Source organism: Urocampus carinirostris, chromosome 11 (assembly GCF_059441175.1).
Source record: "Urocampus carinirostris isolate Australia breed hairy pipefish chromosome 11, RoL_Ucar_1.0, whole genome shotgun sequence".
NCBI lineage: Eukaryota > Metazoa > Chordata > Actinopteri > Syngnathiformes > Syngnathidae > Urocampus > Urocampus carinirostris.
In genome coordinates, this window is record NC_142359.1 from 17,862,391 (window position 1) to 17,882,329 (window position 19,939).

General features: G+C 39.3%; 1 protein-coding gene across 1 annotated transcript; it reads right to left on the reverse strand.

Annotated features, from left to right (window-relative positions):
• Positions 1 to 965: 965 nt before the first annotated feature.
• On the reverse strand, positions 966 to 18,132 carry nampt1 (nicotinamide phosphoribosyltransferase 1). The gene is made up of 11 exons (XM_088346811.1): positions 17,904 to 18,132; positions 12,817 to 12,973; positions 11,641 to 11,744; positions 11,436 to 11,564; positions 10,399 to 10,557; positions 9,012 to 9,148; positions 5,975 to 6,200; positions 3,268 to 3,387; positions 3,052 to 3,192; positions 2,735 to 2,869; positions 966 to 2,588 (listed from the first exon to the last, which is right to left on the reverse strand). The coding sequence occupies exons 1-11, from the start codon at positions 17,955 to 17,957 to the stop codon at positions 2,487 to 2,489; spliced, it is 1,464 nt and encodes a 487-aa protein (XP_088202937.1). The 5' UTR covers positions 17,958 to 18,132; the 3' UTR covers positions 966 to 2,486.
• Positions 18,133 to 19,939: the final 1,807 nt, after the last annotated feature.

The following is a 19,939-nucleotide window of genomic DNA, read 5'->3' on the forward strand; positions in this document are numbered from 1 at the left end:
GTTCTGGATGTTCTTTCATGGTCTGAGTTACACATCTTTTTTTTAAAAATAAATATTAGAAATAGTTGTCTTTGATTCACTGATAATGTTTTAGATTATGTTTTTTGCAGGATTTAGATTTCCTCCGATGTAAATCGGCTATTCCATCCTAAAATGTGAGTGGGGAGTTGTCTCTCTCACCCAAGCAGTTAGCGTCTTTTGGCACCAAAAACGGTATTTTGAATAATAAGGTGAGTCTGGGAATTTTTTTTTTCAAGTTTGTTGTGTGATGTCAATTTGCGATGTTAGCAGTTTCAGCGAGGATGCTCGTTAGATTGTTGAATTAGGTCGTCCAATTACTGATTGTAGTGACAGTTGATTCCAAAACAATACTCATTTACAGTACACTTTAAAAAGCCTCATTTCCAGAGACCACCAGAGGTGGGCCATTAGGGTGTCCATGACCTTCTCTGCAGGAAGAAAACATATCTAATTATGTGATGTTAATTAGATTTTGTCCATTAAGACTTATCAAATGATTCCAAATTGTTAGTGTCTTTAGTTGCTTTCTACCTAGTTGCGCTGCTTCCAGATGTGTACTTTCATATTTTGGCTTTTAACCAAGCACGTTTCTACAAATTACTAGTGGTCAGGGTCAGAAATTTCATTGGAGGTCTACAAAATAATCTCAACAAGGACATTGAGGGAAATAAGTGAAGATAAAATTGTTTATCCAATCAGATTTAGAGTCGGCGAGTCAGCACCTGCTATTGGTGGTTCCCATTTTCTTGTCTCGGCCGATCCAAGATCACGGACCTTGTTAAAGCAGTCAGCAGTTTCAACTCTCCCATCTTTCAAGGAGCCTCACCTCAACAATAAATAACCTTGTTACTAGGAAAAGGGAAAACATCTGGGTATAAGATTTGAATGAAGGAATACCACACAATGACGTAACACTTATGAAGAAGCGACACTCAACAAACGCATCACAGTCAGGAAGTCATTCGTGTATTTTCATCCCTTCATTCCAGTGAAGTCCTTTTGTGCAATGCATCCACTTGACATTGACGCTTGTTCTTTGGAGAGCTTTCCCCACCTTGAAGACCCTCGTGTCATCGATCGCAAATTCTAGAGCTATTTTATTCATTGGAAATGCCTCATTTTTTAAAATATTTGAGTCAGAAAACAACAGGCATTTCACAAATTGTGAGACAAGATGGTTTTTCAATGTAGGAAATGCTCTTTGACAGAATTTGTCATGAATTTAGTGCAAAAGATCCTGGCAGAACTTAAAAAACGTTAGCCTTTTTTGTATTTGGGCCAGAAGCAAACCATAATAATATTTAAATGCACGATGTTCCAAAAGTCTTGGGCACAAGTTACAGTTAGTGGAACAGTTAAAGACCGATAAACCAGCATTTTGGGACTATTGCATTGCAACAGAAAATGGAAGATAAGGGATTTGACAATTAACTTGTTTTTAGCGATGACGCGACTTTCCACGTAAAATAAGTTAACAAGCATAACACTCGCATACCGGGGTATTGAGAACCCACATGAACTTCTTGATCATCAGCGAGATTTCCCAAAGGTGACTGTGTTTTGTGCTTTGCCGAAAAAGCTGTCCACAGACCATTCTTCTTTGTAAGAGCAACGGTCAATGGTGAGATGTACCTCAATATGCTGGAAAACTGATTAATAGATAAATTGAGTGAGAAAGTTTGGTATAGAGTACCACCACACTGGAACTTCAGGGTTAATCAATTTCATTGAAAGAATGAATACAATCTCATGTCTTGGCCTCACAGATCTCACACCAAGCGATTTTTTTTGTGGGGATTTGTGAAAAGATTGGTCTATGTACGCCTTATCTCAAGAGACCTGAATGAGCTGAAGGCACAGATAACAGAAGCTGTTGGAACTATTGACAATGCAATGCTGGTATGCTGTCGGACAAAATTCGACTATAGACATGATGTGTGTCAGGTGATCAGTGGTGCTCACATTGAAAATTTTTGAACAATCCACGTCAAAACTGAGACTGCAAGTTTTTGAATTCATCAAATGTGTTTTATATCCTGATAGCTTCCAAGATATGCAATGTCAAAAAGTGCCCAAGACTTTTGGAACATCCAGTGTTCAGTTAAAAATGATTACTCATACTATAATGATAGGACACATGGATGAGGCGTTGGCCTTTGTTGGTCCAAATGGAAATAGAGCAGTCAGTCCCAAGAGGCTAAAACAATACCCACCTTTTCATTGGCTTGCCACAGTTCTTAAACCTTTTTTCAAAGTTGCAATTGTCATGATCAGAAGTGAACAAGCGTCATTGAGTTCCAGTGATTCCTTTTTTAAGTCAGTTTAGAGGAGTTCCGGGCAGGATATGATCAGTGCAGGAGGCCTCCATTTATTTTTAGGGACGTGATTTGGAGGCCAAGGAAGAGAGACTGTGAGAGTGTGTGTGGGTGTGTGTTATTAATTTAATGATAGGCAGGGTGCAGCGGCTAGTCAAGCTCACTCTCCTTGAGCTTGGCATTGTCTCTGACTTGGTCGAATGTGTAGGTCTGCACAATCTTGCCATTTTGGAAAACCGTGTGCAACAGGTCCTGTTCAGTGAGATGATGGAAAAGGAAGAAAAACATGTGATGATCAATCAAAATTACCAGCTGGGTGTCTGTGTAAAAACTTAAGTGACAGGTTGTCCTTATAGCTCACTTATTGATCCAATTTTGAATGTACAAAGTGAACTCACCATTCCGTACTCCTCTAGGTCACCTTTGCCCTCTTCTAGAGTGACAAACTCCCCACTTTGAGTCCGGTGCAGAGACAGGCGCCCTTTTTTTGATCTCTTGTTGGGATCCGCTACGGGGTCCTTGAATACGTTTACCTTGTAGGATGCAAGCCAAGCGTTCAGTTCATAGTAATATCAGGTGATTTTTAGAGTTTTATTCTCAGAGGGGGTTCTTAAAATACGACATAGTTAAACTAGAGTCAGGGTTACAAAAACAAAATATCGAACTTAATTTCTATGTTTTCCATACCGATAATAGACAATAAAGTTTATCTTACCCCAAGTCCGTTTGTAACCACATAGCTGCATTTGAAGGAGCAGTTTAGCAAATCCCTGGTCAGTTTCTGCAACAGAGCCCCTCCAGAGCCAAATGAAACATTCTCAATGGACCACCGGTGCTGTTTCATCCCCTCCACTATCTGTAAGGAAGAAATACATGATTGGAGAGATTGACATTGATACATCCAGTATCGGATTGCTTTAAGTGTCTGTACCTCCTGCAGTGTGTTAATGTCAACCCCATCACCTTGGATGACTCGGATATACGGAGGGAGCACCTTAAATCCTTTGGAATTCTCCTTGGGGGGGAACTTCTTACCTAGGATCTCCAAAACCTGTCAAGTTGATTCACCAAGACAAATGTAAACATCATGGGAACATGAAAAATATATTCCACAGGAATGAATCGGCAGTTTTATAGTGCTGAAAAATGTTTGAGGATTGCGGTTGTTCGTTGTTGGATCAGACTTCACTTATCGCGGTTTTATTGTGCATTCGTTCTGATTTGTTAAACCCCGCCCCCATTCTGCCTGCATTTACCTGTTTATCAATAAAGTTGTAGCCTAAATTATGTACTCTCGCATCTTTCAGTTTGTATTTTCACTGAAAGCCATAATCATGTAAAGAAAACGCTCCTGCGGGTGGGCCCAAAAGGCAGAGGGAGATGCTTTCTATCGCCAACAAAGTTGGACTTCTTGACATGCTCCAGGAAGGTAAAAGCTACGTGGATGTGGGGCGGTATTGTGAAATGACTGAATCTCCCGTTCATAATAATAATAATAATAATTTCCTTTGTATTGTCATTCTTTGTAGAACGAAATGTCGATACACCTGACCCGTTGTAGCGAGCCGATGCAGCCGCAGCCAACAGAGGGCGCCGCCATTTTACCAATGTTATAAGTCTTAGGTATGACTCGGCCGAGGCGCGAACCAGCGACCTCCCAGTCTCAAAGCGGGCGCCCTACCATCTAGGCTACTGAGCTGGTAATCACATCAAGATGGGAGAAAAAATGTAAGGGCGACACCAGCAGTACATCTTAATAAGGACACAAAAAGGGTTGCAACTGTCTGGAACAAAACCATACTGAGGAAGGAGTTTGTTGTAGATTAACGGGTAGGTGGGTGTTTGCTTCCCTTAACCACTAGGGTCGTAGGGGTACCATTTCCTGTGTTGTGTCTTGGGCAAGTTAATGACTGAAGGAAGAAAACGTGACATTAGATACACACGTTATCGGCACAAAAGTGACAAGGAAGAGGATTAGGATGGCTGGCTACCAACAGGTGCTGTTCATACAGTCCCAAGTGCTTTTAGCACTAGCAAGGGCTGATTTGAAAACTTTAAGACGCGCTTCGGCCTTTGCAATGTTTTTCTGCATGGAGAGGCCGCCTCCGCAATACCAGACGCAGACCCGTTAGCGAAAATGCATTTAAAGCCAGCACTGAGGAAGGAGGACTTCAGAAGAGCAGAGTCAAGATCTATCCGTTGAATAAGCCTGAGTATTGATTTGTTTTACTGTGCTATGTATGTTTTTTCCATAAATATTTTTCAAATTTTGAGGGCGGCAGTAGCTCAGGAGGTAAAAACGCTCATCCTGGAATCAAGAGGTCGGAGGTTCGATTCACGTCCCCTCTGTGTTATATGTCGAGAGTGTCCTTGGGCAAGACACTGAACCTCTTATGCCCCTAATAAGCTGGTAGGGAGCCTTACATGATGCTGCTATCGCTATGTGAGTGTGGGTAAGTGTGAAGCACATTGTTAAGTGCTTTGGGAGGTCTTCAGTGACTTAAAAAGCGCTATATAAATGCAGACCATTTACATTTAGTTTCCCCTTCAAATCCAATTACTCACTGATTAAGTAATAATTTGAAATTATAGAAGTTATTTCATTAAAATAACCTTTATTAAGTACTTTTACTTGAATTTGTTCTTTGGAATTTTCACTTAAACATTTTTTTACGCCACACTTGTTTTACCAATGGCGTCCACATGATGGCGGCAAAGTATCATTTCAAGTAAAGCAGACACTCTTTTTCAATAATGTACAATACCATGCATTATAGCTGATCGTTTTTGAAATGTTAAATTTGACAGGACTTTTGTTAAAAAAAATTTAAAAAAATTGTAAATTACAGTAATTCTTTTTGCTTAACAAATGCTTAAGCCTGTAAATAGGGCTTGTTCCTTTGTTCAAATGTATAATAAAGTATTTTTGTACTATACATTACAGGGGTGTTTTTCAACCTTTTTTGAGCAAGGCGCACTTTTTTATTCTAAAAAACCCCGAGCGCACGGTCTGTTGTAAATATTTGAAATTTCATTTTAATTGTTTCTTTTAAGCTTAAACGGACATTATAAAATATTTGTATTGATTGTGGTCACCTTGGCTTAGGAAGTACAAGTTAAACATTTTATTGTAGTATTAGATTTTTAACGTGTTTTTCAAGTTTTACTATTTTTTGCAAAGATTAAATTGGGCAATTCCTGCGGTACACTAGACAAGTTCTCATGGCACTCTACTGTGCCCCAGTACACTGGTGGAAAAACACTGCATTATATTGTATATTCTACTTTGCTGGTTTTGACTATCGCTGGAACATTTTGGAACGCAACACCTGCGAAAAACGAGGGATTTCTGTAGTTGATTTTGGATCTTATTGTTTAATTCCTTGTATTTCACAAAGATGATGTATAGATATGTGTAAATAATACAGTTAAAAAATATTTTTTTAAATATTTGAATAAATGGAACATGAATGGCTAACCTCTTACTAAATGTCTTTAGTAAGAACTAAATAAGTTGAGTGTGTGTGAATGGGTAAGAGTGAAGCACATTGTTAAGTGCGTTGGGAGGTCTTAAGTACATTGAAAAGCACTATATAAATGCAGACCATTTACCATTTATCATTTAATCAGGGGTTCACCTTCAAGACTGTATCGAGGGGGTTCCCGGAGTCTGGTCGCACGACCAACGGTGCGTCAGCGCTGCGTGTTTCAATAAGGCTGCGGAGGTCTTCGCCCCATATCTTCTCGCAGGCGTTGTAGATGTCGTAACTGTCGCTGACAATTGAGACAGGCACGCTCGGGAACTGCTTGATGATGTGCTCGAAAGCGTCCTTCTCGTGGTCTTTGCCCCATGCTGTGATGGTGCTGTGGCGATGGAGACAGTTAATCCTGAATGAAAACTGTTTTGCAAGCTTTATGTATTTCAGTTGTTTAGGTAAAACAAAACAAAAAGTCACTACACGTAGTTACATTTTAACTCATACAATGTCCAACCTATCTGTTTTTGGGCTAAACCGTTTGCCAGCCAGTAGCAGGGCACACAGAGAGACAGCTGTCCACACACTCACTTATTGTGTTTCAAGTTGGGAAAAATGGGGCAGGCAACTTTTCAGAGTTGTCTGCCCTGGTGTCCAGTAACTTTTTGTCACGAGTTTCAGACACTGTTTAAGGTTACTTTAGCTTTACTGGTTGTATTGTATAGTGAGTGTCCACATAGGTGATGGAAATATTTGAAAGTAGCAGGGACCGTCACACATTTTAGGTACATAGAAAAACTTTACTCAAAAATAATAAAGGAAATACCGGTAATACTTAGGAGGAAAATGCTGTGATAGACTGATAAATTAATATTTCAGAAATTTTTTTAGTGTCATTTTTCTAAAACAAAGATGTATTTTTTTATAATTAAAAGTTGAACTATGAGAATTACGGTACTGAAAAAAGTCAGTATTAAAGTGGCTTAATTGAATGGCTTGCGCCACTATTGGTGCGTGTGTGTGTGTCCGTTTGTGTGTGAGGGGGTAAGTGTGAAGCACATTGTAAAGGGCTTGGGACGTCTTCAAAGACTTGAAAAGTGCTATATAAATGCAGACCATTTCCCATTTAAAGTAAGTGGAATACAGAAACAGAAACTGGTCTATTGGATTGCATATATTGAAACGTTGGTAGACGTGTATGGATTAAAACAGCAAGATACAGACCCATAGTGGATGTAAATGGAAATGGCCCAATTTCATTTCTGAGTTTTTAATTTAAACTAATGATATTTTTTTTTTAATGTAGGTGCTTTTTTAGTTTTTAAGCAAGAACAAGCACTGCGTGCATCTTTCAAGGTGGCACATTGTACTGGAAAATTAGAATATAATTTGATTTGCTTTGAAAATAATAAAATTATATATTTATAAATATTATATATAATAATTAGTGCACTTTTTCCATTTCATGAATGTGCATGTTGACTGCGTTAAAAATGGCTGAAGCTCTAGAAGTAATTGAGCAAAAATTGTGAATTGTGAATATTACTACTTGAAGTGGTTTTGTTTTTACGTTATAAACGTTGGTATATTCTACTATCACTGGTTGAAACTGGACAATTATTTCATTCAATTCACTTGAGAAGTGGAATTGTTTTCTGGATTGGGGTAGTGGCCTTTAATTAGGGTGGGATAATTGTTCCTGAAGTCAGACCACTTGAGAACCAGTCGACCCTTTTCCTAATGATGACTTTCACTCTATACCAGTAAATATGCGATAGCGAGAGTATCCAAAGGGGGATAAAGGGTTCTTTGAAGCAGCAGTAACTGCTCATATGGTGCGTAGAAAGAGACAGTGTTTGCATGTGCATGACGCAAATGGCCTAGTGCCATGAAACAAAAGCATGTGCACACACTGTGACAGCCAATCAAAATTGTTCTGCCTCCAGCCTATCGGGGCATTAAAAGCCAGACTAGCCCCCTGACACAGAACTTTTGAAAGACACTCTCTCTAGGTGGAATTCCAAATTTATGAAATGATTTCAACTAAACGGCATCTCTGGTGAAGATTGAAGGGCATGATCATACTTAATTTCCCCAAATGACTTTATTTTGTCTTTCCCCAGACAGGAATTATCACTGACTAAAGATGCTAAACATGATTGATAGTACCACATTCTCTATTGGTAGTAATAAATGTTTGGGATTTTGAGGCAAAAACTTAAACTTAAAAATTACTTTTTTTAAGTATAGTCGTACCTCTTTATACAAGCACACTTAAACACGAGAATTTCAGTACAATAGTTTTATTTGTAACAAAAATCTTGCACTATACGTACAAGGGTATATCCAAACTATGAGCAGTACCACCTCCTCCTGAATCCTCAAAAATACGGGCTCAGTCCCTCTGATAAAGTTAATTTGTCGGGCTCAGGCTGGGTCAGGCGTCGATACCAGAAGGGTCGGGGCCTGGCTCATCAAGGTGATATAAAGGACCAGGGGTGTGACTATTATTTCAAATTTGTGAACAGCTATTCGTGACGAGATGGAGACTTCTTATTGTGAATACGCGTTCAAGAAGCTAATGAGAGATAGCAACATGAAAAGCAGAAGTCCCTTACCAGCTACAAAGGGAGTGAAAACCTAAGGCAACGTCAGGTACAACTGGAATGCATTTTGGAATGAAATTCAAGAAGACAACTTGCTCTGTGACTGTGGTTTGGCATGGGGAAGAAGCGAGTGCAGATTATAAAGTCGCGGAGTTTTCGCAGCGCTTCGCTTTATAAGAATAAAATAGACAAAATAAAAAACTGTATACTTAAAGTTACAGTAACTTTAATTAAGTGTACAGTAAGTGTTTACAGTCTCTTATGAAACCTCACACCACCGTAATGAAGCAACTCTCCATGGTAAGTGCTCATAATAAACTCGCATGTTATTTCATTAATATCTTATTACTGTATTTTGTATTTTAATTTAATGTGTTTTTAGTGATCAGGAAGATGTGTTTAATAGCTATTTAGAGTTCACCAGGATGCTTTTGGGAGGTTGGGAATGGGTCAATTCATTTTAATTATTTCATATCCGGAAAATTTGCTCATTAGACGAGCAATTAGAGCTATGAGCACCATGTTCGAAATAATCAAGCTCGTATGAAGAGGTAACGCTTTATACTGTTTGCTCAGTGTGTGTGTATATATACCTGTGTTCTGCAGCGGGCACAGAGAACCCTGGCACTGGGTCTTTGGTGCCATAGTACTTCTTGATCACTCCAATGCCAGCGACCGTATCCGTACCCTTAAAGTTGACCAAATGGGCAGAGGCTCCAATGCCCGCAGTCTAAAAATATACAACAGAAGATTAGATTGAAAAAAAAAAAATGTTTTAACCTTTCAGCAGTGGTTCCCAAAGTGGGCGGTACCGCCCCCTTGTTTGGCGATTTGAACACAACACGTTAGGGCTGAACAATTCACCGAAATCGAATCGACATCGCGATGTGACATAGTGCGATTGTGAAACCGCAAAGCACTACAGTTTTTCAAGGTTTTGTAGTGAGTGATGGAGTTTTAGCCAACCACAATTGTTACTGTTTGAGTTTTAAAAGCGCCGACCAATCAGAGGCAGCACAAGCCAATAAATGTGATTCAAAGTTTCCAAGCACCACACTATGCTACACCCACCGTGTGAGCTCATTAAGTGTCATGGCGGACTTCGTAAACAGAGTCCCAGAGTCAACAATGGAGAAAGGAATGAAGCTTGTACCAAAGAAGGGCGGTACATCACTTGTTTGGACCTATTTTGGTTTTAACGAAGCGGACGTGGAACCAAAGAAAACGCCTGTGGCATAATTTGCTTTCGCATAGTCGCTAGGTCCAGAGGAGACTTGTACCAGCACCTTAAAAATTATCACATATTAAAATACATGGCACGTCAAAAATGGTTACAAGTAAAAGACATAGAAGGTGCATCTACAAGTGGACTGGGAGGTAAACAAACCTCCATCAAAGCAGCATTTGCGACCTTCACGCCGTACGAAAAAAGTTTGCAAAGGCACAAAGAAATAACCAATGCTGTGCTAAAAATGTCTAACAGTGTCCAACCTCAAAACTGCATTATCGATTAGGAGTAACACTTTTTATTTATGCAAGTTAATAAGTGAAATGTTATAAAAGAGTGATAAATAGTTGTAGCAGTAGTGTTAATAACTTAGTAGGAATGGTGGGTTTGAATTAACACTTTAATACATTTCTTGCACTGATGAACATGCTGCAGTAGCACATGGTAAATAACAGACATGTCACATTTACAGCATTAAAGGTATGTGGATTATTTTTAGTGTGTTATTTTGTGATGTTTTATTTTGAAAAATCTCCAGACCACTATTTTCATGAGCTTGAAGTGCTACCTAGCGTATTTCATAGGTGGGTAGGTACTTCTATCTATTGAAGAATTGAAAAGTAAAAAATGGTCAACAGAAAGCAAACCCTAACAAGGAGGGGTTGGGCGCTAGGAATTCACTGAGGAGCCAAGGGGGCGCCAGCCTGCAAAGGTTTGGGAACCATCGCCTTACACTAAAATCTCCTCAGTACCTCTTGCGAGGAAACACCCCGGTAGCCAAAATCATGTAGTTTGTACTCAAGCCCTTCCAAGTTCCCAGATGTTTCCAGGAGGTATTTGGCCAGGATCTTCTTCTGCTCCCTTGAGTTTGTCGCAACGGTGATGGGGTACCAAGTCTGCACTAGGATGGTCTGGCAGGAAATTGGAAAGACAGACATGAGGAGTCAATCTGGAAGGAGGTCCTAAAATCCTCACCCAAAAGGCTGAGAAACTGGGGAACATTCCCAAAGGTTCCCATCACTAGTGTCAAAACAAGCGGCTCAACAGACAATACACAGCAAATGCTTTGCGTGCGTATGTTTGAGGTCACCTCGCCACTGTGTTTGTGTGAGCTATTATCTCTGTGGTGGGTTTGTTTTGAATTGTTGGTCTTTTACTGCTAGTGGGATAATGCAAAACGAAAAATAAAATTAATAATCACACAAATGCACACCTTCTAGAGACTCACGTGCCTCCCGTAACAGAATTCTTGACTATTGGATAAAATCAATGGACATAGATTAAGCCTTAGTAGAGTGCTGGGTATTTATATAGAGTTAATGAGCTTCAACATAAAGGTTTCCTTTGTGTGCAGCATGTCCAGTTTTTATCAGTGAATGGTAGGTAGCAAGTAGGTAGGGGGTGTGGCTTATACAGGAACAACAGGTCATGTTTATTTGTATAGCTATTTAAAACAAGGAGTCTCAAAGGGCTGCACAGACCACAGATTATTGCAAACTGCAGACTATTATTACACCATCCCCTGATCTAAAACCTCCATGAGGGCAAGGTAAAACTCAAAACCTCAACAGGAAATCAATAGGGCAAAAGTAAGCGCATAATTTACGGTAAATGTGTTCTGAATTTTGGTCTTTGTATTAGCAAAATTATTTCTACAATACACCAAGACTTTCAATAAAGTAACTAGCAACAGTTACTAAATACTTGTTTTCAGTAATGTTTCAAACACTGATGGGGAAACACATTTTAACCTTTATATTTGCTAATATTGGTTTTCTCTTGGACTCACCTCCACCCAGTTGGTAAGCCAGTAACATTCGGGATCTGTGCTCTCCACTGTGAACAAGACGTTGCCACGGGGGATGACACTTCCTTCTGGGACAGCTTTGATTTCGATAGGCAGGTGGCCGTTGTATTTCTGATAAGTCAAACAAACCAAACACGTCACACTCTGTCCAAGGTCCTGAAACCTTTAAAATGTCATGATCCTAGACCTCCAAAATGTATGTCCAGCCTTTTTCATTGAAAACATCATCCTGGAAGTGTTCTCTGTACACTTCCTTGGCCTCCTGGATCTTCTGCGGAGTAACTACCTTCCCTGGACAAGAGAGGGAGCGTGAGTTAATATGATATAGAGAAAAAACCCAACGGAAGGAACACTATTTTACTGTCCATGGTTGTAATCCAATTAGAAGAATCACATGTGCAGCTACAGAGGTTTTTTTGTCCTCTCACTAACATTCACTTCTTGATATTTTGTATTTCTCCAAACAGCTTAAAGAACCCATTCGTATATCTTCTGAGAAATTTTGACAAGAAGGCAGCGGCTGTGACAATTTGTGGAATACGCTCAGTTGGACATCATAATTTGGACTTGGTTTTGGTTAATTTCAATAGATGAGCTAATTAAGATCCATCTAATAATTGTAACAAATATTAAAAGATTTTAATAGCGCTTATATGCCAAACTAAATATGGGCTGTGTTGCAAAATATGCAGGTTCCTGGCTGGCTCCAAATTGCAATAATATAATCGTAAAGCGTATGTGTAATTATTTCTTACAACAGTCTTCAAAAAATAAAATATAAAACAAGAGTTCTCTTTAAGGGCATATGACTTACTTTCATGTAAAAAAAAAAAAATCCTAATTTCATTAATTTATATTGTTTTAGGATCTTTTTGTTGATTTTTGTAGTTAGCAAGTGTTTCTTTACCTTACAAGCATAACTGCCTTTTTAATTTTTGCCTCTGAGTCCCAAATTCAACCCGTTAAAAATGTACCAACGTTTCGTGTTTGGAATAGTTGTGGGATCAAGGATGAACATTGCAAGGTTAATCATTGAGCCCGCTTAGAAAAAGAGAGGAGGTGGTGGTAGTCATTGTAGGTTTGAGGGGCCGTACTCTCCCATTGGCTGAAACAACAGCTGTGCTTTTGTGTCCCTTGCTCTCCCCTGAGGCACCTCTGCAGCTGCACCATGAAATCCTTTTAGGACGAGACTGTGGACTACTTTTTTCCCATCATTACCAAAAATTCACTATGTCCTGCCTAGTCGCCCAAATTAGAAGATCATTTAAAGTATATATGTCATTTTTCAAAAGCCATTTGATGACATGACACCATTTAACAGTCTATGTCAGGACAACAGGTACAAACAAAGCTCAGCACGTACCTTTAAGATATTTGTAGAGGATGTACTGAAGGCCGTAGAAGACGGTTTTGTCATATTTGACTTTTCTGCTTTTGGTGGGATCCGTCCTCTTTTCGCGGCACTCAAAGTAGGAGTAGACTTTACTTGTGTTTGGGGGATATTGTTTGTAATGCGTTACCTGTGCAAGCAGAACACACAAGAACTTATCACCAAGGCAAAAAGAAGGAATGTGATTACAGTAAAATAAACTTCACGTGAACCTGCAACACAGAAAGTTCAATGTCTGACTTATCTCGTAAGGTTTGTGCTATCTTTAAATTGCACAATTGATAGTACGCTAAACCAGTAGTCAGAATACTGCAAAATACAGCATGTAGGGTATTTTATACAGTTAGTTTCATACACTCAATTACACAAAGTGAATATTTTGTCTTAAATCAGTTAAGTTAGACTTTGTCCAATTGCGAAATGTGTCAGCATGTTGCGTTGAACGGGAAGCTATGACGCTAACAAAATGAGAAAAACATTGCGCTTCTGTCAATGCACCATTTGTGACTTGCACTGTAAACCTATTCGCGAAAGGTTGGCCATCATTGATGCACATTCATAAAATCGGGATGTAATAACGTACCTAAAAACTTTATATCGAAACAACACACAAAATACCTTAGTATTTTAGAAAAATACATAAATTCGAAATTTGAAAATCCCGACTGTCCGTTTGACCAAATCAGAGAAACATTGAGAACATTAAGATTTTTTTGAAGTATGCGTTCTTCTGATTTATGGGTTAATTTTGTTTGCAAGACAAGTATTTGTTCAATAAAACATACATATCTAATGGGTTTCTCGAGCTCAGATATTAATTGTTAATCTAGTTTTGGTGAGTGGGTTTTAATTCTTCATAATTCAAACTCTAATATCATTAGTGCATTCTTTTAAGTGTATTACGTACATTGTGATCTTCAAAACAATGTCAAATTTTGTAACATCGGCGGTTGTGCTTTGGTTTAGTTTTCTTTAAAAAAAAAAAAAGACAAAGTATTTAACACGTATCTATTTTGTTTACTGTTTCATGGAAAATATATTTCATGAATAATATATTGAACAAAGGGAAAACTTGAAAGGAATCCGCGAAAACGTCTTATCATAGTTTGTTTTACGAGCGTGAACCATTGCCACAGACATTATAATAATATAGTGTTTGTTTTGTCCTACTGTGGCCGCCTTAGAATGCAATCCATGCACTTCACAGATCGTAGTGCGGTCACGCTGCATTGACAGTGTCCACGTTTGAAAAACTTGGCAAAAAACTTAATTCTATCCATCCATTGTCTTCCGCTTATCCGGGGTCAAGTCGCGGGGGCAGCAGCCTTAAAAGGGAAGCCCAGACGTCCCTATCCCCAGCCACTTCCTCCAGCTCAGCCGACGGGATCCCGAGGCGTTCCCAGGCCAGCCTAGAGAAAGTCTCTTCAGCGTGTCCTGGGTCACCCCCGGGGCCTCCTGCTGGTGGGACATGCCCGGAACACCTCCCGAGTAATTCTAGTTCAATAGAATTGCATGTTTGCCCTATTGATTTCCAGTTAAGGTTTTAAATTTTTCCTTGCCTTCATGTAGGTTTTAGATCAGGGTATGGTGTCATAATAGTCTGCAGTTTGCAATTATCTGTGGTCTATGCAGCCCTTTGAGACTCTTTGTGATAAAGGGCTATGCAAATAAACATGACTTGACTTGACATTTAAAACTAGATAGAGCAAGTGGATCGAGCTACTGTTGTGTTAGCCTGTGAACATATAGGCCGTAGATGTTTTTCACTAAATGTTCTGCTACATTCTGTGTGTGGCCCACTGGATCAACTGCTGCTGATAACAGTGACAGAGATGGGAGGGAAACCAAGAGGTAAGATAAATGTCAATGACCAACAGGGTTTATTTGACCCCTGTCCGTGTCCTTTCAAGAACTCAAAATAGAGTCAAGACATTTACTGGAAGACGGACAACCCTACACACACACACGCGGCACAAACTCCTATACTACAACCCAGCTTGATCTTAGGCTTTTTAACCTGTTCTGAAAAGAAGAGTAGCCTTCGGACTGTAATGTGATCAGGTCATACTAGATGAATAATAATGACATTAAAGTAATTTGATCGCTGGTCCAAACTTTGGTAAAATGAGTTCCAACAAGGGAAGGGGTGGCATCCCTGACAAAGGAGCACCCCCCTCCATGCCTACACTTGTTATCATTCATGTTTCTTAACAATAGCTGCTATTTGATGAAAAGGGAAGACTCTTTTCTCACTCAGTCTTATACTTAAAAAATCTACAAGAGCCAGTTTAGGATGCAAACTCACAATGACCCTTCACTGATAAACTTTTTTCAGAACCTGTCGATGTGCTACTCAGGTGTTCATAGGGGGCTACCTGTTGCCCCCAGGCAACACATTGGAGACCCCTGCAGTACAGCTTGTTATGTCAATAAACGAGATGAGAATAATTTAAACGAAAAAAAACTAGAGCAAATTAGTGAGTTGAAAATAATGATAGTGACAGAGTAATCACGCTACCAGGGAACAGGTCAACTCCAGAAAACAGTCTAAACGATAAGCATAGATAGGTGCAGACAGTCGACCTTACTGGAAAGGTCCAAGGCAGGTTTGATGTTATGTGTATACACCAGGGGTTGAAAACCTATGGCTCGCGAGTCATATATGGCTCTTTTCATTGGTACATATGGCCTAGAAATAAAAATTTATTCGCGTGGATACTAAATGTTATCCTTAATGCAGAGCCAACTTCTGCACATGCAAAGCCAAGGCAATACTGACTGGAAATGAGGTTAAGTCCAGCGTATATATTGGACACAATTTGAACTACAGTTTACAGTCAAGGTTTCACACCAACAGACTCCATAGTGGGTGTAAATCGTTAAACAATGCTTTATATGAAAGCTCATTAAGAATATATGTTAATTTTTGAGACGTGTATTAATAAAAAGGCACAGAACAAACTTTAACCCAAAACAAAAGTTTTACCCAGAAGCTCTAGCAAAGCACCTAGAGCAGTTTAATTGGGTGAGTGGTAGGTATGGGCAGAGCTATACACGGGGCACACGCTATACACGGGGCACACGCTCTCTTTCTCCTTTGCCCAGTGCGGTCTGCACTGAAGGTAAATACGTTGGTATCCTCATTTGCAGGATTCTGTGACAATTTGACAAAAGAACTTTGCATGCATCTTGTTTTGAAACCATAATTCAGGACAAATGTGAAGGTCAAAATGAGCCACAACACTCTTAAGTAACTGTGAGAGGGAGATTAATTTTAAATGGTATATTCATATTGATATGGGCAATAGGCTCTGGCAAAATTATGATTTCATTGATGTTATCAAATAAACTAAAGTGTCAATAAAATATAATATTCAGCATTACCTTTAGTCTGGAGAGCGGGTTTGGCTGTATTGTCCTAAAATATAAGACGTGTGGTTCTTTTAAAAAAATAATCGAAATATTTTTGCTTTTACGGCTTTTGGCGTCAAAAAGCTTCCGGACCCCTGATATACACTGTTGTGTCATTGGCTGTTCAATTAAAAATGAGAGGTGTACTGTGGTGTTTGGTGTCTCTGTTATAATTACCTCTCAGGGTGAGAGAAGTAAGGAATCGTTGAGGATGTGAAGAACATGGTTATCGAGGCTTAGTAGGGAAGATCAAATACCAAAAGTGTGTATGTGAGAGTCTGTTCTGAACATTTTGTAAAGGGTAGGTGATCAGAAAGAAAGTCATTTGAGAATAAATAATAGGGAAACTCAATCACCATTCTTGTTGACTGTCTTTTGAGTAAATAGGTAACATATCGTAACTTGTGAGGACAGACATTAGTTTTTCCTTTCAAGTCCCAGCTATCACATTAACAGCACGTGGTCCCTTCCTGAGGATAGTGACCAATTATCCATACTCCAATGCTCTCCACAAAAGTCAAAAAGATAAAAATTATTACTTTGTCTCTGTAGTAGAGGCCAATGTCATTGTAAATTGCTAATCTTGTCGCGATACATTGGCAAATATTACTTGGTAGATAAACTAAACTTGTTTACACAATTTATCTTTCTTTGTATTCTTTATAGTCTGTCTTGCTGTTGGTAAATTGGTGCACGGATGTGTTTGTAAGGTTTATTGTGGCTTAATAATGGGAATTGCCATCACTGATAAGCAGAGCAATTGGAATGAAAGCCGCATTGGGAAAGACGAGAGCGGTCTTACGAAAAACGAGTTTTAAAAAAATCTGAACAAGAATTGTTTTACAGTGTACACAATTTAAATATGGAAAAGCATATACAATAACAGACAGGTATGCAATAAGAAACCATGTAAAATGTACGCCAACCCATCCAACATGGACCCCACTACTCGCGTCACCCGGATGTAGATCACGTGATCAGGAACTCTCGAGTTTATTTATTCATTTTCATTCAAATTAGCGTTTTATTAGTAGTATGAGTGTTCATTCCCAATGGCCCGTGGAGGTTCAAAATAAATGGTATACCATAACAAGAAAAAACAATAAGGACTAAAATGAATGAAATATCCACGTCAATGGCGCTAGTTGGAACCCAGAAAACGTCGCTACGGGGCGAAGGTCATATCCATTTAAACTTTTGTTTATTCCGCCAGTGTAAATGTCCAGTCGCGGCAGTCTATTTAGCCTTATAACAAGCTCGTAATAACACTTATCAAAGAATGCATTTTACCACGAATAAAAGAAGTCAAGTCATTACTAGCTCGATGCTAACTCTTTTTAGCTTGACACTATTCATCTAGCCAATGGTTTACACGTAACTTTGCATGTTAGCTCAATCGGCTAGTTAGCTAAACGTGTAGGAAATCTACCGGGTACCGACCCGTGCGAGCGGGATAGAATTTCACCCAAGCGGGGTGATTTTTTTTGTTTGAATCGGCCTCCCTTTAAATGTCCCCTGCGTCTTTCCTCCCCATCCCCTGCTGGAATCGGCCTGGTGACGACCACCTCAGTGCAGTGGCCTTGGTACTGATAGTGGAGCCACCTTGACATCCCCCCTTTCTTCTCTCCATCCCGCTCTGCGCATGATACCTTGTAGGAATCGGTGGCAAGCAGGATATTGAAGTCGGCATCCCTGTGCTCCATCTTTGCCCACCTTCTTCGGTTGTTAGTCGGTTTGCAGCTGTCAGTGCACCGTGCCGGGGATCTTGTTTGATAACGTAGCTGTGCAAAAGAGGGAGGAGGTAGGAGGGGGGTTTGTCAACTACAAGGGGGTGGGGAGGGAACAGAATGGTGGGTCTAAATTTTTTTTTGAAAATGGCTGGGGTCCATTCGGTTCTGCCCGGCAACGTCACGACGAGTGACGTGGCGTTCGCGAACAAAACGGCTTTATGAGCCGGCTCTTTGAAGTGATCGATGGGAGCCTGCTCACCACCAATAAGGCGCCGCCTCCCTTCGAAATTCTCTAATTCTATCCCTCTCTTCTGGATCACTATCCTTTTATCTCTTTCCCTGTTATTCTCTTTCTCTTTTCCTCCTTTGTTCACGTTGTATTTCTTTCATTCATCCTTTCTTTTTCCCGCTCTCTATTATTCTCCCTCTTACTCTCATTCTCGCCCTTCTATCTTACGCTCTCTATCTCCCCGTCTTTCTCTCCCTCTCTGGTTTTCCCTCTCTCTATTCTTCTCTTTTTCTAGCTCTCTGTGTCTCTCTCCTTACATCCCTCTCTTTTTGTCTCTCTCTCTTTATTTCATCCTTTCTCTGTCCTTTTTAAATCATTCTTTCTTTCTCTCATTAACTCACTTTCTTTCAAACTTGCTCTCTTTTTCTCTCTCTTTCTCTCTCTCTCTCTATTACTCTCTTTCTTGCCATCTCTCTTACACTTTATCTCCCTCTCTCTCTCTCTTTATCCCTCTCTCTCTTTTTTCCTTTCCCTCTTACTCTCTCTTTCAAGCTCTTGCCATCTATCTTTCTTTACCTCTGCCTTTCTCTCTCTCTCTCTTTTTCTTGTACTGTCTTTCTTTATTTCCTTATGCCCTTATCTTTTTATCTCCTGTTATCGCACTTTTTTTCACTTGCTCTCTCTTTCTTGCTCTCTCTTATTATCGTTTGTAATGTGTAATGGTTCACTGTTTATTCAATCAATAAAGGTTTTTATAATGCAGTTGGATAATATATTTTCAAATTTAGTTAATTTGGTGATCATTAAAATTGGTAATATATCATTAAAGTTAAAAAAATCTGAAGAACCGGGTGGGAGCCGAAAGACCCGGCTCTTTTTAGTGAGTCGAGCCAACAGATTCTGTTCTCTAAAAAGAGACGGAATTCCCGTCACTCGTCACGACGCCGGCCAACCAGGAACGATACGGTTGCCAGAGATCGTTTATCAAAGACAGGATGATTCTTATTTTAAGTAAACTCGCCTGCAACTCACATTTAGCTGAACTGCAAATATTCACAATTTCACGCATTTAACGCGGACTATTAAACAAGCTTTATTTTTTCCCTATTTGAAAATCATATTTTGACTTTTCTGTGAGCTTGTTTAAAGGGATGCATTTATTTGTGAGAGTATTGTTTGTTAGTAAACTATCAAATGTTCTTTATTATCGTTAATCGGCTTTATAATCAAACACATGTGTAAAATGAAAATAAGAAATGTGAAATTAAATGATAAAACAAGAGTTTTTGTATTTAGTTTATTCTCTCAACTGAAAACTTTAACTTTAGAACAGGCATGCACACAAAGATAACTTTGAAAATAAACAAAAGAAAGTACAGTGCATAAAAAGTGTATCAAAACAAATAAGGTTTCGTTTGTACAATAGAATTGATGGTCTTTGAGTTTTTCCTTGCCCTCATGGAGGTTTCAGATCAGGAGTGCAATGGTGGTCTGTGTAGCCCTTTGAGACTTTTTGTGATTAAGGGCCTTACAAATAAACACGACTTGACTTTTCGTTTAAGTTAATTCGGGAGTCAGCAACTAGTGGCTCTGGAGCCGCATGCGGCTCTTTGGTGCTCCCTAGTGGCTGTTTGATAATGGAAAATTATATGGTTTCTGTAGGAGGACAAACATGACACAAACATTCTTCACATTTTCCAATAAAGTTAACATATATAGTATATTT

Excerpts from the sequence above, each read along its gene's own strand:
- nampt1 (XM_088346811.1), bottom strand. The coding sequence starts at position 17,957 with ATGGAGCACAGGGATGCCGACTTCAATATCCTGCTTGCCACCGATTCC. Across the intron at positions 11,745-12,816 it reads CCTCTACAAATATCTTAAAG|GGAAGGTAGTTACTCCGCAG; the intron begins GTACGTGCTGAG and ends TCTCTTGTCCAG. Across the intron at positions 9,149-10,398 it reads GGGGTGTTTCCTCGCAAGAG|ACTGCGGGCATTGGAGCCTC; the intron begins GTACTGAGGAGA and ends GTATATTTTTAG.